General features: G+C 32.6%; 1 protein-coding gene across 2 annotated transcripts in view; it reads right to left on the reverse strand.

The window, feature by feature from the left end:
• Window positions 1–27197, reverse strand: part of LOC108913706 (probable ribonuclease ZC3H12C) — a 65334-nt gene that overhangs the window by 15344 nt on the left and 22793 nt on the right. The window contains exon 1 of one of the 2 annotated variants that reach the window (XM_018719300.1): window positions 8488–8889. The exons of the other annotated variant lie outside the window; for it this stretch is intronic. Within the exon in view, the coding sequence (XP_018574816.1) occupies window positions 8488–8505 (18 nt within the window). The 5' untranslated portion in view covers window positions 8506–8889. Of the gene's footprint in view, window positions 1–8487; window positions 8890–27197 lie in introns of those variants that run through there. 2 annotated transcript variants of the gene reach the window in all.

Genomic DNA, 27197 nt, shown 5'->3' on the forward strand with positions numbered 1-27197 from the left:
TACAACATAATCGTAATTACATGGGTGCAACTAAGGAAGGGCCGAGAGGGTTTTTTTCATGTGGAAAATATAATGTCTCGAAAAACTACAGCATTCTACTTAATCTATATATGTATATCTGTTGTTGTAATTAACTACAATTAATTCAGTTTTAAAGACATGTTATTAATACCCGCTATTAAAACATAATAGATAAAGAGGTCGAACTGCAAATAAAATATTATATTAAAAATAAAGCCACCATGGTTCCGTCATTCTAAATCAATTTATACCTATTTTAAAAATATTTTCCATTTCTTCTAGACGTTAACTTACTTCATTTTTTAGATGGAACATCCCGTAGGTACATTATTTTGTTATTGTCTCGTTGAATTTAACCTTTTTTGATAAACAGATTGGTCGAAAACGTACCATATTGGTGTTAATTTATTTTTTTTACAAAAGTTGAATCTGGGATACCGCTTATTCTAAGGAAAATCCGAGGACAAATTCCAATTCCTCCAACCAACCCATTTACTGAAATCGCTGTCCCCAGCAAGTAAAATTATTTTGTTATTACAACCTGTTTATGCATTTTTGGTATTTTCTTTCCGTACTGATTTTTTTTATCTAAAACATATCCTATACTAACTTGATCCTTTCAAATTCGTTTCCAAAATCTGTTATTCCAAATTATTAAAATGTTTATAAAACTTATTTGAAAAAAATGTCCGTTTCGTTTACTAGAAAATTTTCGACCTCTACTACTGACTCGTTAGGTAGGTACACAGTACTGTGTGTGTCATAGTATTTATTAGGTTCAAAACTTCAGAAATAAACATACTTTTAAATGAGATGTTAAAAAAAATTTGCATTTTTATTTATTTATAGAATTTTTCACTGTCCTGACTTATACTCAGTTGAAAGAGAAGACTATACTGTCTGTGATCAACTATAATATATAACATTTTTAAAGGTTTTATAAAAAGTATTGTACATATTCATTATTAATATACAGGGTGTCCCGGTACTTGATACAAAAAAGGCGAGTACAAATAGATGAAATCAAAATATTATCAGTTCTTCATATACATTTTTTTGATACGGGCCTTCGTTAACATGTTACGGGCCCTCAAAGGTGAAAAGGTGAAAAAAGTTATTTTTATTTACAGTCTCTAAACCATTAACTTCAGCATGATGCAAATTTACTGCCCAATGGTTAACAACCCAGAATTTTTGCATAGAAGACGATCGCAATCTGCTTGTATCAAAAATAAATTCCCTGAAGAATTTGCCAATGATAATACCCTCTAAGTTCAACTCGGTAAAATTTAGGAAATATTTGTGATTTTATGTCACCGTGCACATCGAACTGTGCCTTCACCATTTTTTATTTTTTATTTTTAATTGTATATAATTACTATGTTAGAACCGTACACATATTTAAAATAAGAGTCTAGAAAATCTTACTGTCTGTTAATGTACCATAAAATTGAAAAACAAATCAAGAATAAGTCAAAGTAAGTTAAAAAAATATTTTAAAAGAAAGAAAACCTTAAAGAAAACTATATCAAAATACATTTTCAATATGGGCACCTTCCACCTCCATAAACTTACTAACAAGGGGATAAAAAAAACGTTTTGGTAAAAGTCTTACGAAGTTTAAAACAAAACTTATATTAGATCTTTTTTTCGAAGTTCATTTTTGTACTGATGTCACGAACATACTGTCACTTCAGACGCAATAATTCCATTTATATTCGTTAAAATGTCATGAAATTTTGATAGTACATCAGACGCATGTAACTTGCCAATAGATGGCCTCGCTAGAAATACCTATTTTTGAAACGTCCTGTCCTTTAGAACCATAGACCTAGTAAACTAGAGACGTTTAAGTAGAGAAAAAATTAAATTTCATAGGTAGGAAAGAAGTTATGATGGTACCAACATGTTTATACTTTTTGCATCTTTTTGAAAATAATGATCAAGTAGAGTTGTCTCCATAGATCTTATAAACTACGTTATCTTCGATGATAATTTATTAGATTATATTATTTCTTCCATCCTCAAAATAAAATGTCATTTTAACGCCCAAATTTTGCCGCTTTAAATGTGTTCTCTTCAAATTATTTTTCAACATCAAACCGAATATAACAAAAAAGTTTTAACCGATCGAATTTACGATATGAGGAAAATAAATGAAGAAATAAATAAATATGGCATTATAAAAACTATTTGGAATATTATAGCTAAAACAATTCAAATATTGTACTGTAATTAGGCCAGTAATATAATAAACCCTTTTACATACCTACACTGCTGGAAAAAATGAATTTCTTTTGTCTTTTGGTCTATATATTATTTTTATAAAGTCTTTGAATACGGCCCAATAGAAAAAAGGGGTACGGAATTGAGTACAACTAGCTGATTGGTTGAATGAAATGTAGCGTGCTGCAGTCGAAATTCTGTGAACGAAGCTTAAGCCCTTAAGCCCTCCATCTCTCTCGCACACGTCTGAGCGATTGCCATTTATATAGGCAAAATGACGGTTGGGCGAGTCCAGTGGTTTATAAGGTCTATGTTTAGAACGCACCTTCTCTATTAAAGGTCCATAAACAGTAGATGGATATAAAATGGAAAAATATCCTCTGGATGGATTTGCAGATAATTATTTCTTCACGTTCAGTAGACGCTATTTAATGTCTAAAGATCCTGACCCAAAATGAACATCCAATTGATGTTATGTGATGCTTGGGTCGTTGGCAAACATAATATTAGGTATTTGTACAGGGTGGCCAAATGAAAACGAAACAGAGCCATTTTCAGGAACTGCGTCAAGATTGTATAAAAACGCTCAGATCCGTCGATTTTAGATTGAAGGGGGACATTCTTTTCTGGTATTTTTACTCCGCCACTTTCACCCTCAAGCAAGGGTAAGCATCACCCCAAACTATTTAAATGGCATTGGGGTTGAGTAATATTTCTTTTAAAAGCTCTTACAATTCTCTTTACAACAGACTTTAAATTTTATAATTCCGCCCAATACTTATTAAGAATTTTGATTTTAAATTTGAAACTTATGTACAAACAATTAGTGACGGTAAAAATGTCAATCATTCGAGTTAAGAAATATTACTCAATCCCCAATGCCATTTAAATATTTTGGGGTGATGCTTACCCTTGCTTGGGGGGTGAAAGTGGCGGAGTCAAAAATACCAGCAAAGAATGTCCCCCTTTAATCCAAAATCGACGAGTCTGAGCATTTTTCTACAATCTTGACACAGTTCCTCTGTTTCGTTTTCATTTGGCCATCTTGTATAATATTTTAGGTATACAGAATTTCAATTACGGAAACGACCTTAATATAAACCGTTTTTAAATCTGACATTATCAAAATTTACAAAACATCACGTATATTTTACTTAAGACAGTCATGAAAACTATCTACAAGTTAGAGAATACTAAATACCAAATCTGCAATATTATAGACATCCCACGGTGAATCGGTCTGTATCAAAGATAACATTTAAATTCTTATGTCACCAGATGTTTTATGAAATCCACGTTTTTAGTTCTTTGTGTAAAGCTGACGCCTACCTCTTTTAAGATCAAAGATAATATGATCAAATAGAAATTTTTATTGTGAAAGGAAGACGTCATATATTTCTACGAAAAATATGTATACAATAAATATGTTCTTAAGAGAAAGATAGGAATTCCCGATGTAAATAGAAATGGCGGTATATTTTTATTTATCTACTACCTGACCGTGGCTATAAACATGGAAATTAGTTCACAATAAATAATCAGATAATTAAATGCGAAATTTCCCGGCACTATTTCCACTTAAATGTAATTTATATTTTATTTACTAGCCCTACTAACGCGTGTCAAAATATTATAAGCACATATTTCTTGGAATAAAATGGCGAAGCTACTACATAGATGACATGACATTCAAAGTAATAATTGCAATCAGTTAAGAAATGCTAGTAATTGTGAAGCGGAGGTATTATATAGTCTAATCACAAAATACAGACCGCTGAGAAACTCTCTCTGCAACTATTAAAGTTATGACCCGAATAATGTTACAAAATGAAATCGGATATAGACAGCACATTGAAAAAAAAATAGCATGCTTCCGTTCCGTTTGCACGGTTTTCGTTACAATTAGATCTACACTTCATTGGCTACAATCAAGCCGTCGATTTGATGTCAAATCTATGAATAAAGCAGATTTTACATTTAACAATATTTAAGCCAATAAATCGTTCAAGAAAATGGTCGACATTGCTACATATGCTACAAACTTTCATGACAATGGCAAATCATCAACGAATATAGGTTTAAATTTCAATGCTTATATTTTTAATTTTTTTTGCAATAACACGGACCAAAATTTATTGATATTGAATATATTAAAATTAACAGAAAATCTGCAAAATTTGTCAATTTTTTAGATACTTTAATCTAAGAGATTTACTACAAGGTATGTATTAAGGCGCTTTCCCACAACGCGGGGTTCGACGAGCAAATCGCCCATAAATCAACTTGCTATTGTCAAAGCGAGGCTTGGAGTTCACGCTAATTGTGGTTAAGTGAAAGCACAACAATGATAATTTGATTTATGGCTGATTCACTTGCCGAACCTTGAGCCTTGGGAAGACCTTAGTACCAATCAAAATTTCCGAAAAAATTGTATGTCGGAAAAAACAGTTTTTTCTTCTCAAAAAAGATTAATTAATGTATATTTAGAAAAAATAACCATTAGGAATTATTTTAATAAAAAACATCAGATCATTTTAACTTTTAGAAGAATCTGACTAAAATTTTGAATATGTATAAAGTGACCAACAACACGTTGCTTTCGAATTAGAATGTAGACTTTGAGGGGGTTTTTAAGTGAATTAGCAAAAAAACGTTTTTTTTCTAACCTGAGTTTTTTAGTTTGCTTGTACATATGTTCAAATTTGGTTAAAAACACTGTAAAGGTTTTTTTAATTATTCTGATATTTTGTTTCTTTGCGTTGTTTACTAACTACCACTAAACTACTACCACAGCAAATAAATTGTTTTATTTGCTGTGCTACTACTACTAAAAATTAAGATTTTGCTCCTTTTTTGCTGTTTTAAACAGAATATTATATTTAACTTTTATTAATTTGTGCTTAAGTTTGACTAATTTGAGATTTGATGGCGTGCCTTTCCTAGCCATATAAATTTTGTTAAAACATTTTATTTTCATACTGGTTGAAATTTATTCTCAGGTTTATTCTGACTAAATATATATGGAAAGGTGTTTTAATAAGAATTTTTATGTTTTTATTTTAAATTTATTCAATTTTTAATTTATTCCCAATTCTTAGGAAAACGGAAAAGAAACAGGTTCTTTTTCATTTTTTCTGCTTTTTTTCGAGCTGTTAAATCTCTAGTAGTAACAAAATACCTAGGTTAATTTCTTGATCAATTTATTTGGTCAAAAATGAATAAATGTAAAATAGGTTTAAAAAATAAAGTAAACCAAAAATGACATATTGTTTGTTTGTTTGTTTTGTTTGTTTTGTTTATTTTGTTTGTTTTGTTTGTGTGTTTGTTTACCTTCTTTTCAAGGCGCAGTTTCAAGTTAGATCTGTGTGTAGATTCCAAGATAAATTGATTTTTGTAAACACAAAAGATAAATATAAAATAGGAACAGTATTTAAAGCGTTTAGTAGTATGGTGGGATTTCTGGTCAAACTGGAATTTAAGAAAACGCAATTTTCAGAATGTCTTCGTTTCGTGTCTTTATTGAGATATCTTGTGAATCCTTAGTTGTTCTATTTAAGAATTCTCAAGATGTCATTTCGTGAAAAATTACATTACATTTTTAGGAAGCTTATATTAAAGTATTTTAAAATCGAAAAAGATAACAGACTAGTAAAATTGTAAATAATCAAAATGAATTAAATTAATTTACTAAGTAATAATTATTATTTAAAATTAGTTAATAAAACTTATTTCAAAGCAAAAAATTGGAATAATAGAAGAAATTAAAAATAAAACCATTTAAAAACATACCTACTTATTAAAATATCTTTTCAGATATATTTTGCTGGGATAAATCTCATTGAGTATGAACAAATTTTAACAAAACGGTATATCGGGAAGTCTTAAAATGCCAAATTAGTTCAGCTCAAGCACAAATTTACAAAAGGTATATATGTTTTAATTAACAGTAAAATGAATCGACAAAAAAACAAACTAAAAATCGAGCTTTGCAAACAACAAATTCAATTTGCAAATTCACTTCAAAGATCTCCACAGTCCATGTCTGATCCTGAGTCTTCCCAGTACATACCTTGTTCCTGGTCTTTATCAACCTCTTCTAAAAACGGAAATAGTCTAACGATTTTTTTAATGTATTATTTATTTTAGTACTGTGAACGCTTTTGGATTTTAACAAGTTCAATTTTTCCGAATTTTTTCATTTCTTACAAATTTTCCAGGGAATATCTTTAGGTCTCTGGTAATAAATAACACATATGAAAAGAATGGCCTAATATAAATTATAAATTAGAGGAGCTCTCTTACATCGGTAAACTATACCAACTAACCGATTGTTCTGTAGACAGGGAATTATCTAATGAAATCAAATAAGAGGTTTTGGTATTATCTGTCAAATCTTTTGTTGACTGCATTATTTTCTTTCTTAATCAAAATCGTTTAGTCAAATAATATATTTTTTTCTTAATTGTGCTAGTTATTGTATTAATTATATGAAGTTTGACTACAATACGTTTGTTATTATTATTTTTCAACTTTTTAAACAATATAGAAGTAACACATATAAGTATATTTATTAACTTAGTTTGAAGAATAACTTTATTACTTGTGCTTATTTAATTGTTTTCGTTTCAATTATTCACAATTTTATATTGAATTTCTAGTTCGACTCTTAAATATTTTAATATTAATGTAAATATTTACAAGAAAATCTATAAATAGCTGTAAATAGGAAGACAAAGTATATAGAGAAAAGTTGGTTGAGAGGAACATCACAAAGTACAATTCACACAATAGAGATGGTTAATAATACTAGCAGCCATTTTAGAGATCAAATCGGTCAGAAGCATGGAAAATATTTTTAAAAAGGTTACATATCCCTGTCTATGCTACTAGAAGAAGCAGGTTTATTGAGAAATACTCTCATATGCTGCTATTATGTACCTTCTTTTAAACTTTAATATCCCATCTCTTAGTATGGAAGTATTTAAACTCTCAGGTTTATTGTTCTATTTTTTTATCTATCATAGAAAAATATTCGTTGTTTTAGTCTCTGCATTTTAGTTCAAAGTCAATGCATAATTAATAAAAAATAAGTTTCCCCACATATTGTTAAAGTTAATCAAATGCAGTACTTAGGCCATAAGATGTAAATTTGTTGTAAGCTTAATAATTTGACACTTTTGGAGATTAGATACCCATGCCAGGGTAAGGTTACTACCTATCTACCAAAATCACAATGCAAAGCAATAATTTTAACAATGAATAGCAATATAAGTGCGTAGTGTAGCAATTAGTATCAATAATTGACCAACAACCAAAGAGAACCTGCGACCAACTGTGACTCAGTTGAACAGGATCTCTGTAACGATCACAACACCACTTTACTATGGTGTAATGATCGTATTCGAGCAAAACACATCTTATCGTACAGTGTAAGATCACTTTAAGATAATTGCATGTATTATTTATTATTATGATTAAACTGCGCATCTTGAATAGCCTCGAAGTGGAATATTAAATGACACTCACTGATAGTATAGATCTTGGGTAGCAAAAAAAAACATTAAGGTCAATGAAAGAAACTAGAAGCAAGAATAAAGTAAAATAAAATCATATTTAGCTAAATCCTTTTGTTGTAACTGAAACTGAAAAATATACAACACTGCACCTTTGTATTGTTGTATACCTACTACTATTATTATTATACATTATAAGAATAAAATTATTTATGTGAAAAATAAGAAAAGGTTGACATGAATATCCTAAATTTTCCACTTTCACCACGAAAGGTATCCGTGTAATCTTGCTTCCGTTGTCCTTCAATCATCAGAAACCAGTAATCCCCACCACAATTAAACCAGTTTCCACAAAATTTTTGTGATATCCCTCTTGTGTCCTTAAAGACCACGAAGACAATTTCATAAAAGGAAGAGATAATTTGTCTCGTAACTTTATCAAGAAAGAATATTATTAGTGTGATTGGCACTAAAAATTAATCTACTTCACTGAATTATGTTGCAATTTAATGATTACTAAACCACATTACTACTAGGATAATCAAAACTGCGTTTCATCGAATCATTGTAGAAACTGCATTTAAAATTGTTTAGTTTTTATAATATCCAAGGAAAATAGAAAATGTTAGTCAATTTTCAATTTAAGTAACCTTGAAGATAGGCGCTTTTCGAATACGTTTCTTCGTTATGCGGGATTTGAAAAATAACAAGATTCTAAAATGTTTACCTCTCCAGAAACTGTCATATCTCATACAGATGAGCCGGAACTCCGTGCCATTCCGTTACACCGGTCATTAAAGTATCCTTTCGACTATATCCTGGTGCATGCCAAGCGAAACCACCACAAAACCACAGGCACTGCTCTTGAACGCACTAGCAATAATAACAATACCCCGAAGAGTCGCACCGGCCCACTATCCTCTCGACGGAACGAAAAAAACTACAGATCCACCGACTTATCGGTGCACAGTGCACTTGATAACAGAAGATTCAGAAATACTTGAGCAGCGGCTCGAATCAGACGTGCTACATTGAAATTTTGAACCGGATGTTTGCCTACGTAGAGCTTGGAGGACCGATTGTATGAACAAGGAACTGGCGTTTATGGATATTCGGCCAAATAAATCGCGTTACGGTATGAATGAGGCGGCTCGGTTTCGAACCGGACTTGTATTCGGAACAACTTTACGATGTGTGCCCGTGAAAAGGGAGCGGGGGAAACGAAAGAAAGTAGGAGAAAGAGCAGGTTAATGTGAAAAATACGAAGTGCTCGATCCACGAGGCGAGTTTCGATCCGAGAGTCAGACTCGAGGCTTACCTTGGGTAAGACGCTGTCTTAACTATTAGGGCAACTGCGATAGTACATGTGCCAAAATTGGGTTGTTGTTATTTAAGTACATGCCCAAACTTCAAGGGGTGATTCTTTGAGTGATTCTAAGACGAAAAGTTTATACAGGGTGTTGCAGGGATTCTTCTGTAACTCTGTAACTGTAAAATTGATGAAAAAATGGTTTTAATAAATGTTTTCTGGAATCATGTGGGTCACGTAAAGAAAACATTTTTAGCTTTACGGGGTGTTCCATTTCGCGTGGGCGCTACACAACTTTGTTATTTAAAATGGAACACCCTGTATATTATTGCGCTTTTGAATTCCTTGGTGAATATTAGGTAGAGTTTATTAAATGTCTATGGTATTTAAAACTTAACCGTTTTCGAGATAATCAGTTGTTTTTGAAAAAAAATGAGGCTAGATAGCGTCTAAACCATAAGAGTTAGAATTCTGCAGTTTTCACAGTTCGTTTTGGCATAAATTACTCTTATCTTGTCATCTGTGAACAAAACGTGTACGTTATTCAGACTCGGAAATACTAAGAGCTACATTTAATAATCTTTTTTCTCAAATGGAATGATCCATATTGTCATGGGTGAATGCAAAATTGAATGCCCTCTCGACTGATATACTTATCTCTAACAATTTTCCAGAAAAATCAGGTTATTTTCCAAAGTCCGAAAAAGTACCTATGTAACAGCTCTTAGGTGGAATCCTATAGTCGATTTTGTTGAAATTTGGCAGTGTTATTTATGATAGAAAGGGGCAAATTTAGCCCTAACTAGATTAAAATTATTATTAACTCTAGTGGCGTCCCTGGAAGCACCTTAATCAATATTTTTGACAAAAAAATTTGCGAAACTGACTTTTTTAAAACATTTATAATTTTTTTCGCATTAAACAACTAAAAATACAGTGTAGGAAAGTACCGATGGTCTATCACAAGTTACGTGCGAGCGATAAAGTACGCCATAGAAATAAATGTGATAGACAAGGATGGCTATAATGAAGGCGTCTAATAGTCAATGCCCATTTCGCCCTTCCACAAATAAGAAGTGGATCTTATTCTATCCATCATCTTATCCATCACATGGATTTCTATGGCTTACTTTATCGCTCTCACGTAACTTCTGATAGACCATCGGTACTTTCCTACACTGTATAAATTTTTGTGTCTTGCATTTTTTTTCTATATTGCTTCCTCTTTGGAGAAAAAAAATAAAAATTACTTTATTGCATATCCATGGACAACAAAAAAAAAACTTTTTTAATAATAAATCAAATTTTTTAGTTAGCATTAATTTTTATAACAATTTCTATGACTAGAATGGACTATTGATATGGAAATAAATAACAGATACACCCCAGTTATTTATAGTTTTAATTTTTTATTATGTTGTCCCAGTAAAACTTCCAAAACGAAGAAAAATATAAGGAATTTTTGACACTCATTTGTCAAAATTTTTATAAAATGTCGATTATCTCGAAAACGGATAGATTTAGGTATAGGGAAGCTTCTACATTTTTGAAGTATTTTTAAGTGATCTTATCGATAATGCAATAATATATAGGATGTTCCATTTAAAATAACGAAGTTGTCAGCTACTTCCTGTATAACCGGAAGTGCTATGTTGGCGGCATTATTTTCATTGAAGAGAACATATCTGATAACCCCCGTAAACAAAATTTCAGAGTCGAATTATGTTTGGTTTCTCCGAAACGTTTAATATGCCCCATCCCGTGAAGAACCCTGTATATTCATGTATGTCATCTTCCTCCATCAATCAGCATAGATTCGATGTTGGCAACCTCCGAACTTTTCATTTAAAGTTTTGAAATAAGTGAGGGCCATTTTCAAAAATCTCGGAATCCAACATCACCACTTATTTTTAGTTGTCTAAAAAGATTTTCGGGATGATCCATCTTGAAAAATGTAATCCTCAAATGTCATTTACAAATCTGTAAATACTCTATTAAGAAAAAATATCTTATTACAAAACGTGTTTTATAATACCTTCATCTTTCATCCTGTTATGTACAAAGGACATATCGCACCCCCGCAAAAAAAAGAGTCACAAGTCAAAAAACGTCCTTAATGAGTTAAATATGCAGCAAGATTTAAAATGACTATACTCCACGGTAGAAATTATAGAGAGTGATTCATCGCTAGCTTTTGGACTAGTAAGGGGGATGAAGCGTGCCGGGAACGAAAATCCATTGGCGTGTCTGCGTAAAAGGCAACAAGATATAGAAAATATTGAAAAAAGATAATAAAACATAACATCTAATATTTTTTTAGTTTGCTATAACCGGCACTTTGATCCATTTTAATTATTACAGCATTTTAAAACGTCCCAGTTGTGTTTTTTTAATTTATAAATTTATTATAGCAATGGAATTAGACCCCTCGTCTACGCTTATGCTATGACGTTTCTCACGGCTCTATGACGGCTAAATCAAGTCCGTTTACACCCACTAAAAAAGAATTTCCCTATTCCCTACCAAGTGCAAAAGACAGAGATAGAATATAGATCGACGTGCAATGTAACTCAGTCTATAGACGATTATAGATTATATCGTTGTGCGTAGTGAGCGGCACAAAGATAAATAATATTGAACCGTTATAAAAATCATTTTATATTTTATGCGCATTATAGTAATAGTGTATTTATATTATGTCTTAGTCACTCTCTATAATTTCGACCGCGGAGTATAGTTATTTCTTCCACAAAAGCGTCATATTTTTATTTGAACTATTACTCGGTAGATGGCAGAAGTGACACTTGTATTTTGTGGTAGGTAGGAGTTAATTAAATACTTTAACACAGTTTTTCTCAAAACCATTTTTTTTTTTGAGTTGTGACTACTTTCTAACGGAGGTGCGATATGTTCCAAGCAAGTGTTTTCTGTAATGCCCTGTTATCCACCTTACTAGTCCATTGAAAAGTTACATTTGAGGTTGCAAAAGTCAGAGCACGCAATTTTATTTTTTGGATGTCAAGACGGGGTTAGTGTAAAGTTAAATCCATGTTTGTGGGGTCGCAACCCTTGAGCGTCGGCCGCCATCTTGTAAAAATGGTTTTTATACTACTACTTACTATATCGGGCAAACTATTCCTCGCACAGAAAATTTGTAAAAACATTTCTGGTTGCAAATTAAATTCTCTACAACTTTAGTTCCGTAACTTTTAGTCGTAGAACCAAAAATAACAAAGTTATTAACGAAAATAGATAAGAATTTGGGAAGAAATTTTGTTTTGGTCGTTATAACTTTTTTTCTGGTCAGTTTACAAAAAAAATACATGAGAGCATTTTGATAGAGGGGTTTTCAAGGAATAATTTCCATTACAAACTTTTTTCAAATTTTATTTATTTATTAGGATTTTACAGTGATGCGAAACTTACACTATTCTCCAGTACTAGTAAGTATACATTAATATGAATGATTAGGCATAGGAGGCGTCCTTCAAAGTTTTCTTGATAATGAGAAGAACAAGGCTAAGTTCATTGAACTTCTCAAAACTTCATTGTCGGAGGTGGGTTTCAGTGTCGACCAAGCAGAATCAGATGCAGATACCCTCATCGTTCGCTCCGCTCTTGCTGCATCCTAATCGTTCGACTCAGTCACTATTGTCGCCGAAGATATCGACATTCTTGTCTTGCTCGCGGCATTTGGAAGAACACATTCAAATATATATTTTTTTAAACCATCAAAAGGACGTACAGCCAAACAATTATAATGTCCGTCAAGTTTTATGTACGGAGAAGTCATTGCGGATAATCTGTTGTTTCTCCATGCCTTCTCAGGATGTGACACAACTTCAGCAGCTTACAACATCGGTAACATGAAATTTCTCGTAACACTGGAGACACGTCCTGAGTTAGCTAGTGGAACAGCGTTATTCCTCAATGAGAGAGTCGACCCAACTTTGCTCACTGCCATTAGCGAACGTTTTTTCATCTCTTTATATGGTGGCAATAAAGATGATGAATCTCTGGACAGTCTTAGATATAAACGATTCGCCAAGTCAGTGACAAAGAATACATTTAATTTGTCTTCACTTCCTCCAACACAAGACACAGCCCGCTTGCACAACCTCCGAGTCTATTGTCAGGTCCAGTCGTGGCTCGGGAATTACAACGACCCTCAAGACTGGGGCTGGAAAAAGTATGGACAAATATTGATGCCTATTCAAAGTTCAAAACCTCCAGCACCCCCTGAGCTTCTAAAGTTGATATTCTGCCGATGCAAAGGAAACTGTGGAGCAATGTGTGGATGTCGGAAGGCAGGCCTCAAATGTTCTGCAGTATGCCTGAATTGTTCTGGGGAGACATGCAGCAACATAATGGAGATATCAAAATTGATCGAGGAAAATGATTTTGAAGATGAACTGCCAATAATGACGCCACTTCATTCTCCATCCTTCCTCGACAATTCAATATCGGAAGCTCCACCAGATCCTGAGTCGCAGCCTGGCACATCAAAGAGACTGAGGACACAGTAGATTGGGAAATACATACTAGGGATACGACGTAAAAAAATCGCGCCACCAGACTCTACCCCGTAGGGGGTGGGGAAAAGAGTCAATAACTAATTAACAACATTGCAATATAAATCATTAAAATGTTTCTTATAAAAATAATGGAAAAATTTGAGAAAACTATGCCTAATCATTCATATTAATGTATACTTACTAGTACTGGAGAATAGTGTAAGTTTCGCATCACTGTAAAATCCTAATAAATAAATAAAATTTGAAAAAAGTTTGTAATGGAAATTATTCCTTGAAAACCCCTCTATCAAAATGCTCTCATGTATTTTTTTTGTAAACTGACCAGAAAAAAAGTTATAACGACCAAGACAAAATTTCTTCCCAAATTCTTATCTATTTTCGTTAATAACTTTGTTATTTTTGGTTCTACGACTAAAAGTTACGGAACTAAAGTTGTAGAGAATTTAATTTGCAACCAGAAATGCAAATTTTCTCTGCGAGGAATAGTTTGGCCGATATAGTAAGTAGTAGTATAAAAACCATTCGCAGCACTTTTTACAAGATGGCGGCCGACGCTCAAGGGTTGCGACCCCACAAACATGGATTTAACTTTACACTAACCCCCTCTTGACATCCAAAAAATAAAATTGCGTGCTCTGACTTTTGCACGCTAAGCCCAAAAAAATGTAACATTTCAATGGACTATACTGGCAATACTAACATCGTTCAATATTTTCTCCCTTAGGTTATATAAATTATTAGACCATTAATTTCAAAACTATCAAAGTTAGACAAGCTTTTCCTTTTACTATTTGTATTATATTAAAGCTATTGCTATTAAATTCTCAAGAAAATTGTTGAAAAAAAAAAGATTAGAGTAGGAACTTTTCATATTTATTCAAACTAAAGATGGGCTTCATATTAGTGACGATTTAGAAAAAAAAAATAGGTAAATGTGATGAAATTACGACGCAACAGATAAGAAAAGTATTACAAAGGTTGAACAATTTATAAAAATGTATGGAAAAAAGGAGTTGGTTAAATGAATTGAAATTTGATGCGAATATATTTAATAAATCCAAATCTCTTGGAGACAGACAGATTCGTATGTACGTACGTTAAATTATTATTATCAACTAGATAAAAAGCTATTTGAGAATTGAAAAGGAAAACAAAAGTAAAAGGAAAAGCCTTCAAGTTTTTAAGTTAACAGAGTAACGTAAAAGTAAAAAATATTAATAAAGCAAGGAAATAAGACTCTTCTTTTTCTCTAAGTCAACTTTTTGATTTTATTTCAAATCTTCAGCGTTATAAATAATTTTGATATATGAATATATAAGTACAACATAATCGAGAAACATTGAAACAATATTTAAAACATATTACACTATTTATATTGCGAAGTATAGATGGCAGGTGTAGACAGCTACTGAGTTGCTGGATTCTATTAAAAATTACTAATTTTTCCAGAATTATAGAAAAGTTATCCCCTCTATGTCCCCGTCGAATCAGTAGGTACGTCATCTATATTTGATGCAATTCTAATAAAAAATGAAAAACAAAATTTTGATATCGTATAATCATGAGGGAGAAAAGATAAAATTATTATTATTAGCCTTATATTTTCCATTTTTTTTTGTATTTAGTTCTACAGATCGAGTTGATTTGTAAAAATTGTTTACAAAAAATCCTACCGAACATAAAACTATTTATTAGTTATTAGCAAACCTTATGTAACCTTTTTAGATAACAATATATAAATCAAATCGTATATTTTGAATTGTTTGATACATTACTGTCTGCTTACTTATTTTTTTTAGTTTAATACTCCTCAGTACTCAGTTCGAAGCATGTGGTGCAGCATCCTATAGAGGAGAGACCAAATTCTATGGGATAAAAGACGGATCTGAAATCGGAAACCCAAAGATGGATGAGCTTACGAATTTTTCTTCTGCACTCTCTGTTCTAGTTAGAAATGTACCATAAAAAAGTGTTCGACGTTTTTTGAATCTTACTTATTAATTGAGATGCAGGGGTTAGTAAAAATTGCTATTTTCTGAGGAACGCTGTTGTATAACTAAACTCAATAGAATTTGGTACACCCTGTACATACAAGTATTAAATTTGCATTACAAAAGTTTGCCTACTTTATTATTTATTTTGTCACTTTGCGCTTTTAATGTTTGTGCATAAACAAATGTTACTAATTTCTTTGACTGCAGACCAGTAGCGTCTCGTGGTTTTAAAAAAGAAGTGATGTAAACATCGAGAGTGGAGGGACAGAGAACACTACTACTACGATTAATATAACCATAATATAACAATCACCTAACTTGAACATTCTATGAATTACCTCACACTAAAAGAAAATATCTACATTTTAATCAGTTGTTGATATACATTCACAATTATTTATATCACTTGCTTTATAATTATTTATAGTTAACACAATCACCTTAGTTAATTAAGCTAAGTGGTTGAATTATTGCTGATACAACAATAAAAAACAGACACAGGTAATTCCTAGGTGACCACAAGTCTCTTATTTGTACAAAATGTACAGTAAACGTATGTACATGTCAAGTTACCTTAAACAAAATGTACTTATATCAGATAAGTTTACCTAGTCGCAGACATTTTTTTTTCTGCTATCATGTGTAAAATACTAATAGACCAATCAATAGAGCATTATATCAGTGATTTTGTGAAAAAATACTAGCAGCAAACGAACTGTGCCATCATATAAGAGACAGTTTGTATGTGAAACGCATTTTTTTAAGTTTTTTGCTTATTAAACCTACACTAATGAAGCTATCTGAATGATCTAAAATGACAATTTATAGAGAACCAAAACACGAATAAAACGAGAGGTCGATATCAAAATTTCACAAGAGACAAAAATTCTTTTAGAATTAATTTTATAGTATAAAATGTACATAGGCGTACGTACGTAGAGAGTTATGGGAGTTATATCACATACATATCTAGTCTTGCATGTTAAAGACACATGTTATATTCAAATAAATATAGATGTGTACCAAATAAGCTAATCTAGCTAATAGTCCAATCGGATTAATTTTTTTTCCAAAAAAAAAGCGTTAAGAGGGTATTTTGTTATTGGAATGGTATCATAATACTAGGAAAATTATTTGCGATCCGTTGCTAGTGATAAAACATGATTTAAATAACGAAAGAATATACGAAAAACCGGTTTTTTACTTGTAACTATCGAATCGTTATTACTTGTGAAAAATAAAAAAGTCTCTAGGTATTAAAATATCTACAAAATAAGCATTCACATTCATAAACTTGTTTTCTTGTAAAAAATCAAAAACCGCGAATATAAGCCTTTTTTCCGATAGCATATAATTAATTAATTTTTGCTTCTAAATAACGGTAATGCAGCTTGAATTGAAGGTCTCTGTATTCTTTATAAGTACTATACATTTCAGCTGAACATATTAATTAGCTTTTGTTTAAAGTAATTTGTTCTTAAAAAAGGTCTCAGAAAATTCTAATTTACCCAGTCTACAAGCGTCGTAGAGAATTCTCCGGGGGCTTGTTTACTCGTGAAGAGGTTGTACTAGGACGTACAAAACGAACCTGGATTTTAAAAGTGAATTTTAAAAAAATTACTTTGAAAATTAAGCTGTTTGAACATTAGTTTTTAAGCGGTTACTTTTTTTCAAATAGAAGCTAAACATCGACCATTTAATTGCGTTGAGATTTTTTTCGGAAACTCATTGTGCCTTAATAAAATCGAAAGGAAATTAAATTTTGCAGTTATATCAAATATAAGGTTCCATTTTAAAAAAATCAAAATAAATGTAACTGAATATTTTGAACTTCTTAGGTGCGTAATTATTGTTTTTCTATTTGATATGTGCAAGTAAATAATGAAGATATGTTTTTTCATGCTTGTATGAATAGCAAAAACTATATCTTGTTATCATGATCAAGTCTAGTATTGTTGATATTGTCGATCTCGTAGTTAAAGCCAATATGAAAATTCGCGGATGTTTCGAAAACATACCTGACACTCTCCAACCGTGACAAACGGTCTTCCACAACATGCAAGACGTTCAACACATTGTTTGAAGATACCCAGACGTCCACCACACCCGTCAAATGGCCTCAGACGGCGAATTAAGAAATTCGCCGACCTTCTGAAAATTTTCACCCACCTTTTGAATGTCCTAACGTCGAGCCGCAAAGACGACACCGAGCCGGCGTATGCCGACGAAGGACATAAAATTTTCGCCACCTTTTTGAATTTTTGATTTCAGTCCCCAACCACGGCCGAGAAACCGAGGCCACGGCAAATTCCCGACGTTGTGGACCAAATTGAGGTATCCCTGGAGCCAACCACGCCGCAGTCGTTCAACCGAGATTCTTCAGCCAGGACACAGTGCCTGGTGAGCTCCGAGTCTAATTCATTATCGTCCAAAAAATACTAAAAATTCTCAAGCTCCATTGCTCCCAGTCAGATTAACGCTGTACCATCAAGCTATTTAAGCATTCCACCGGCACTCCAAGGAGACCGTGCACAGTGAATTAAAACAAAGTGAACTAAGAGCATTTGAACTCAGAACGATTGCGGAGGACCTACCCTCAATGGTGGAATTAAGAGGGAAAGGATATGGATGCCAGGGAGCCCTCTAGCCACCGAGCCAACGACCAGCGCGTCGGAACCGGAAGTGAAGAGGGACCCTGAACACGGTTTTCCTCGTCCTGTCATACGGGTTACAAACCCATTGATGATACTCCGGGGAGAAACTGGCAGGTTCATGAGGCAGCTAATCCTGAAGCCAGCCCAAATACACGACCGCGACATGGCGCCCAACGTGGGGTTATGTCGTCATATGAAACAAGTGCCAGCCTTCCACGACAATATCTCATTTGAACATTTGATATTAGATAACGTTCAGAAGAAATGGGACATCCCGTATAATTGAAAATAAGTTGAAAATGTGAATACATTAATGTGAATACATTAATGTGGTGCAAACTTTCTTTCTGGAAAGCAAAATACATTTAAAATCCTAGTGATATAAAGACATTGGTGTGTTAGACCGTAGTTCAGTACCCACAACATTCGCGACAGGAGTTTGTAAATGATGTAACAATTAATACGAGTTTTATGACGTCTCTTTTCAACCTGTTTATGCTTGTTTCGTAATTAAGCGGTTACATCAAATAAAAATAGTTTTTATTGACTAAACAATACTAATACAGAACTTGGCGAATTTCTATTAATTCATTAACATATTTTATATACTGTCGCAGGTTATTTGTATATGAGTGGGAATAGAGCAAAAAAATAACGCAAATCGGTATCTTTCCGAAATTTAGTGCACGGTTTGGTCAATTATTATTATTGTTACAAGATTCCTTAAAACGGTTTCATTGAAAAATAAAGGGGCGATGGCCACATAAAAAGATTAAAATTTGGAAAAGTACAGTTCAATAAAATTATAGTATAAAAGCTCTAATTTGGTCACTGGAAGGAATTGATTTTGAAAATCTGTAGGCACTCTGAAATATGGTCCATGAAGGAATATAAAATTTTCGTTGCATTTTTAATTTTTTTTAAATTTTTATGAAGCAACACTTCCAAGAAACACCGAATTTTTTTTTCCAGTAATAGTAAATGAGGTGGTAGTCCAAATAAGTTTGGGAGAATTTCTGATCCAGACTGAGACAACAGTCTAGTCATAGCAATGATAAATAATTACTTTATGCGGATATGATTAATTGGCTATTTTTATATTCGGATACAGTAAATGAATAAGTCTGCATCCTATCTACAACAGAAGTCGACAGACGGAGTTTAAAAAAAACGGTTATGGTTGGTGAACGTAATAAAAACACGTTTTAAATTATTTTACAGTTTGCAGTATTTAAAACATTGTAAATAATACTGGAAAAAAATAAAGGAACAAAAATATTTTACACATTTTTTAGTGATTTTTGAATCTTTATAATGAAAAACGGTCGTGTCGAGACAAAACAAAAACCGTTTTGCAGCTGTAAGTCTCTAGTTTCGAGATACCTATTTTGACAAACATTTTTTTGGTGCTTTTTTTTTTCTTCCTACACATTATTTGAAAACGATCTCCAATGTCAAATTATGGGAAAAGTCGAAAAAATTCGTTTTCTTTTTTTTCAAAAATGGTCCCCTACTCCCCCAATAACTACGCTACTGGAGTGTATTTTGAAATAAGTTATCCATGAAAAAATAGTCCCTACTAAAAAAATGTCACATCCCAAATTTTATCACTCAACCTTTTATGCCAGTGAAGTTACAGGAAACTTTTAACACCCTTTAGAGAAGCGTCCTATAAAAAATTTTTATAGGGCAAAACTTGATTATTTTCATCGGTAGAATACGCCATTAAAGTTTGGCAAAACTTATCATTAACACCCTGTATATTTAGAAAAATATAGAAGAAAAGAAACAAAATACTGCTTCAGGAATTCTTTGCAATGTGTTGGGGTAAAAATAAGCTAATAGTATACACCTACTTCTTTTATTTGATATAAATTCTGCAATTCCTCCTTAAATTACTGGAATTTCTGGCAATTCTACTCCGTCTCTCTAAATTTCACTACATCCTATTAATTAGTAGCAATAATCTCCAGAATTTCTTTTTTTTATCTCTACAAGTTTTGGACATCTAATTCTTGCTCAGGGACACATTTGAGCTTTATAGCTCCTTCAGAAAGCATTTTCGTTATACGTTTATTTTATTTATTTTAACATTTTGTTATTTTTGAGCCTAAAACCTAAGGACCAAATTTGACAGACTAATGAGTCACCGGTCACCCTGTATTGTTAAGTAAATAATAAATGTATAGCTTTTTAACATTTTTATTTAGCCTTAAAAAACTAAACAAATCAAATACGGAAAATAAAATGTAAAACACCTAACACAAAAAAATATTGTATAATAGAAGCATGTACAATACTGCCTATTAAATAGTTATTTACATCATAAAAGGGGTAAGTATTATTTACCAGTTGAGGACGACTTTGCGCCCGAACGGAGCGAGGGCTGACAATAGAGTCCAAGACTGGTAAATTATACTTTAACTGCTGCATGGTATAACATTTTATCTGCTCTCATAGTTCTTGAGGTTTTATATTTTTTGACATTCCTTAATCAATTCATTTTGTCATTATTCGAAATCTTGCAAAGTCGCCTTGGTTGTTTGGATTTTGTCGTTGTTTATAAACCAAGCTATATAAAAGTTGCAATTTCGCTGGTTTTGAATTATTATTTCTTAATGAGTCATTTTCAAATTGAAAGTGCAGTAAATGCTGCCTGCGAATTTTTATTGCTCGAGAAGTCGAAAGTGCGCTACGGACGAGCATATAATAATTTCATAGAATGGTGCCAGAACAAAAATACTGGTGTTTCTGAAATGTCACTGCTAGCATATTTCATGGAGAAGTCAAGAACTTTAAAAGCACCGGCGAGTATGTGGAGTGAATACTCAATCAACTATTTTCATAGAGGAGAACGTGGATATATCAAAATACCTGAGCTAAGAGCATTTTTGAAACGTAAGAATAACGGCTATACACCTGATATGTCACGTATGTACGTTTACAATTATTACTTATCGTCTGGATTCTGTTTCACCTAGAAATTCTCAAGAAATATATAGATGTTACAACCAACCAGTCGGCAAGAATACCCTTTCTATGATTCCTAATAAGATTGGACAGTATTTGAAACTAGAACATCCTGAAACATATACAGGCCATTCATTCCGAAGAACATCGGCAACATTACTGGTAATACAGGAGTTGATGTATTAGCAACAAAGACACATGGTGGGTAGAAATCAGCCACAATTGCAGAAAATTATGTTGCCAACAGTTTATGTAACAAAAATGAAATAGCCAACAGGATTCTTTACAATGACACTTCAACTCCAGGTTCTAGTAGTAAGTCGCATCATGCTGTTTTAATGGATCAGTCAGATAATATTGAGCCTCCGGTGACTGAAATGGAGCGGTCAAATCATTGTGAGGAGAATGTGACAATTAGTAAACGCGAGGGGAATAATTATCCAGATTTTTTAAATGTTACTAAATGTAATAACTGCAATATTTATAATATTCATTCATAATAATTAATAAAATGTAATGTTCATAAAATATTTCTATTTATTTGTTCATAAAATATGCATGTTTGCAGGAAAAAGTATGTACATCTGTACTAGGCTTTACACATCCTTTTAAAAAGCGCAAAAATGTGTTTCAGGACGATTTACTTAAGTATGGCAAAATTACAATTATGAAAAACTTTCTCTGTAACACCCGCACTAAATCATATCCGAATTTGTTCCCTGTTAGACAACGTACAAAAGGAAACTTCATAGAAAAATCATCACCATCAGTATAAAATATTAATTTTGTTGAATAGACGCAGTTCCATCGGTTTCGAGACTCGGCGACTACGCAGTTAGTTGGATCCCCCCAGGTCGCCCATGCCGAGTCGGAGGATGACCGGTGCGGTGTCGACGGTGGAGAGCGGTGTCCTCGTGACGTTAGACGGAGATCCGGGTTGGGAATGGTAGGCCGCGTCGTCGGTCGGTCGGTGAACTATGTCGAATCACGTCCACGTCTACGCTGGGCCCAGGGGCGGCACGAGCTGTCGGTCGAGCTCAATTTTACTACCCTTCTTTTTGGATATAAGAATCTTTATACAATCTATACAATCGTTGGAAAATTTTAAGATAATTTTCTTTAATGCTTGCAATTTAATACATTTACAATTAAAACTAAAAATACTTCGGACATTAACGATTATTTTGTTTTATAATCATTAGAACAAATTGAACTTCTGACAATAGAAACATAGTAAAATAATATTTTTTAAATGAATGGCCATCTCACCTTGAATGTCCGCCATAAGATTATCGTAGTTAATTTTTTATTTATCTCTTATTTATTTTGTTTGCAATACATATCGCCGAATTTTGCTCAGTTTTCATGCACCCAGCACCTACAAATGTGCGTTTAAATAAAATTCTGAATGAGTAGTATTTTTTAAATTATTTTCGCAATATTCAGTTAATAAGCTATTCTCAGTGTCATCTGCATTCTATACTTATTGTTCAACACCAGATCTCCATGTTCACTACCTACTGAATTGAACACATTTTGCTCTACTCTTCTTCCTTAGAATTTTCAATCTTAATGTCAGTATTCTTATTTGCCTTTATTGATATCTTCTCTTCTCTTTCAATTTCTTCTCTCCTTTAACACAGGTCCACAAAGAACAGAGATCCATTCAACAGATGAGACGTCTGTTACCCGGTGTTTGAACTCGTAGAAACCGAATCTGTTGTGGAAAATGCCCCGTCGCACTCCAATTCATTTTAAATTGCCAAATATCACACTTATATAACAAAAAGAGCGGTGAAAACTCTGTATCCAGTACGTTTTTCTATGGGTATATCTCTGGAAACGAGTCGACGCATCAGATACGAAAAGCTCATTGCATATTTTTGGTACTCAAGAATCAATCCACTCTTGCAACCCTTCAGCTTCGACTAAACACCAGAAAATCACCCCTAAAATAAAAATCTGTTACAATTCTACATTTAGCGGAAGAGAACTAAACAGCAGACAAGAGAGCGACTGAGCTTATTTAATAATAAATGAACCTAAATTCCTAACCCGCAAACGCAGCAAACAGTATGATCGACTCATATAATACCAGAAACATCCCGGACATTGAAGCTTGCGAAGGATATCAGAAACCCCCTACTTCCCGAATCTAAAATCTGCTGCAACTTTACTTCACGTTTAGTTTCTCTTTGGATGTAGTCTTGCAAAAAAATCTATAATGCAATCATAGTATACTTGATATCTGAAGGCAGTTGCAAATGAGAAAATCAACTCAATTATAATAATAATATATAAATAATAATAATATCTCTACTCCTCATTCTAACCACGACAATTAGCCCAGAAGTCGAAGACTTGTGCGGGAGAGGAGGCGGCATATTATTATTATTAAGCAGGCCGCATTTGCACCCAGGAACGATTTATGTTGGTAGGCCCTAACCACCATTCAGTGCAGGAATGACGAAAACCTGGAAAACCTCATTAATTAAGGGGGTCAAACGCCAACCGGTGTCAATCTTTCACATTGACCCAAACCAACATTCTTCCACCCTACCATACTTGCACAGAGGGTGCCAATCCTCCGTACAAGCATAGCCAATCTACGGTCTACCAGTCGCGGGAATGGAACCAAGGCAGAATTAGCACACATCGATTTAAGTACTGACGCCTTAAACCATGCGGCTACCGACCGACTAAAGTATTAAATTATAAGTATTCAAATTTGAATTAATAGTTCAATTTTTAATAAAAATAATTTATTCGAAATAACTAGATATCCTTATTAAATATTAAAGTAGACATGCAGTTAATAATGGAAAAGAATATGTCAGATAAGCGACCACCTCTTGCACCTCTACACGCCTTCAATATTTTAACAAAACTTTCCATTACGTGGGTTCAATTTGAGTGATTTGCTCAATTATGTTTTCTTTAAAATGATGAATGGTTTAAGAATTATCAGCATAAACTTTGCTCTTCAAAAAAACCCATAAAAAAGTCTAATCATGATAGATTGCAAAGTTCTGTTTCAAAAGATCAAGTGTTTCCGTTGATGTATGACATGTTGCACCGTCCTGTTGAAACCACATATTCTGCAAATTAATATACTTCGATATGGAATACCATTGACAGTAACAACGTTTCTAGCTTAATTTTGGAAAAAGTATGTACCAATCACTCCACCAGATCAAAAACCAACTCTGGATATATTGGTTTTCCAATATTACTTATAGGTTTTCTTCACTACGACAATTTTGTTTGTTTACATATCCACCAATTTCAAAATGAGGTACATCACTAAAGATGATTTTGTTTAGAAAATCACAATTTTCTTCTTTCACCAATTATTATTAACAAATGTATAACGTAATCCATTATCAGTTGGCAATAATTCTTGTGCTAACTGTATTTTGTAAACCTTTAAGTGAACATCCTTATGCACAATATTGAATAAAGTGGTTTGTTTCATGCCTACTTACTGTGAACGATGACGAACTGATGTGTGCAGTGACATTATCATTGACAGCTGCAATATGTTCTTGTCAAGGACCACTACGACTAAATTTTACTTCTCTGATCTTGAATTGAACTAGTTTTTTCAAATTTATTCACAATACTTCGAATGATTTGTTGAACAATTTGTTTTTCCATATTTTGTACGATATTTTCTTCTTCTGCATAACTTTCACCAAATTTAAAATAATTTTGAACAATGAAGACGCGTTGTTCAATCGTATACTTCTCCATATTTTTATTAACAGCCTTGTTTCTACTTAAAAGCTGTCAGAAAACCAAAACCATTCTAATACAAAAAAAACACAAATGGCAGCATATTTAAAAAGTTAATTCAAACTTGAACACACTTTAAAACTGCACTTAAGGGCTGCAGTAAATCAACAAAATTTTTAGTTATTCTTTTCCAGTATTTACTGGATGTTAAAAATAGATGAAAGGAAAAAAGAAAAATAGTGACATAAAATGAAAAAGAATTAAAAAGCATTGTATTTATTTACTGCAGATTTTCTCAACATATTCATAACTGCCTCCAAAGGTTTAAGTATCATGATTGTAAATACACTTCTCTGCGAGGCCTTTTCCAAAGAGAAACCCACTAAATGTAGATATAGTAGACATTGGAGCATCAAGAACTGCAGGATTACAGAATTGATTATGTCTTCGTATGTCCATGTTATGTCTGCGGTACAAGGTGAGTGAATCTTACTATGTGTAGTGTTACAGGTTAAGAATTTAGGTTCAGGGCCTACTAAATGGCCTATTAAATACGCCAAAAGTAGAATTTTAGCTGATTTCTTGTTTTTCGGCGTGTTTTCTGGCACTCACCTTAAGCTGAAAAAGCTGAAAAAGCAAGAGTCTTTGGAGTCCCAAAATGAGATTCAGGAATATATCTTTGGATACGCGCAATGAGGTTCAGGAATATATGATACCAAGAAGAAATTTACTAGATGCGGAGTTTTTGTTACTTTTTAGGATTTAATGGTGTTTTTGACAATTAAAAACATAATGGTAATGGAGCGTTACCCATGGAAGATTCGGTTTCGGGAGGTCCAATTTTTTTATTTGTGTGTGATTCCGTGAAACTTTCTCTAACGTTAGCAATACGTCGTTCCTTATTTGTTATAAATTGATACTGGCTATTCTATTCTATTTCTTTCTTGCTTTAGCAAGTGAGGATGTTATATTGTATAACCAATTTTGTGTATCTCCAATAATAACGAAGTTAATAATAGTTACACACTTTTTATACATCGCATACATCTAACATACTGTTGTAACGATTAAAAACAAATAATCAACAACAATATACCTGTTATAATAAATGTGACAGTATTAAATTTATTACTATAGTTATATTATTACACTCTGTGGTTGTAATCTGCAATAAAACCCATTAACAGTGAGTGTACTAAGACAAAATTAAGTCAACTTTTTTAAATTCGTCGGTATTACAGCATGATCGATATTAGGCATATTCTTCTAAACAAAGTATAATAATAATTAGAGTTGTTCGTTTTTTATCAGTAATTGAATTGGAAAATGGGATTTTACTTTCTTCAAGAATGTTGGCAATTTGTTTTGCAATGGACATGAATAACTGCGGCAGTTGCAAACAACTCTAAAAACCATAAGGAGGTAGGTCGCACGTACAAAAAAGGTATATAGACTTACTGTTTCATCAACTTAATGAGAGATTCCTCAAGTCAGTTTAACATTATTCAATCAAACATGAGTCATGACTAACTCAAATTATATTATCTAATGTAGTTCAAAATTACATACGAAAGTTCTTACTTACTAGCAAATCATGTTTTTAAATTTTCTTCACGTAATGACAGTTTAGACCAAAAATGATTTATTCTTTCGAAATCTTCCAACTGGTGATAAACCTAAACAGCTTCTAATTGAACCAGTGAATTTCTTGACGAGGCAGCAGTCCCCATCAAAAATTCACTTTAGTTTTTCTGATGCATTGATCAAGGAGGAATCAGCAGTTGCTTGAAATAACATTTATGCCATATTGATAGTTTATAGATTAGTTCTTTAAATCTATTTTAGATAAATAGATAAACAAGGAAATATAAAAAATTTAATTTTTAATATTATTTTTTTTGTTTTCTCTGCTTCCGTTTCCCATTGTATCAAATTATTGACACTCCATATTAAAAATCAGCCCTAAGAAATTCTCGATGTAATTTTGCTTCCTTAAAAAGTTATGGACCTCAAAAAAATTAATTTCCCTAAGATAACTTTGTTACCTTTTTAGATGTTTAAATAATTGACATAAGAAAGTTTTTGGAGTAGCCACCGATGAACATAGGCTTATTTCTTATCTAAAACATACCTAGATCGCTAAGAAACCTGAAACAATATTTTTTTTCTGTTGGTAGAGGTTTTGAAAAAATTCGTGTTAAATAGTAACACCAATAAATTTTTTACTCAAAATTGAGTAC

Source organism: Anoplophora glabripennis, unplaced genomic scaffold, assembly GCF_000390285.2.
Source record: "Anoplophora glabripennis isolate ALB-LARVAE unplaced genomic scaffold, Agla_2.0 scaffold638, whole genome shotgun sequence".
Classification (NCBI taxonomy): domain Eukaryota; kingdom Metazoa; phylum Arthropoda; class Insecta; order Coleoptera; family Cerambycidae; genus Anoplophora; species Anoplophora glabripennis.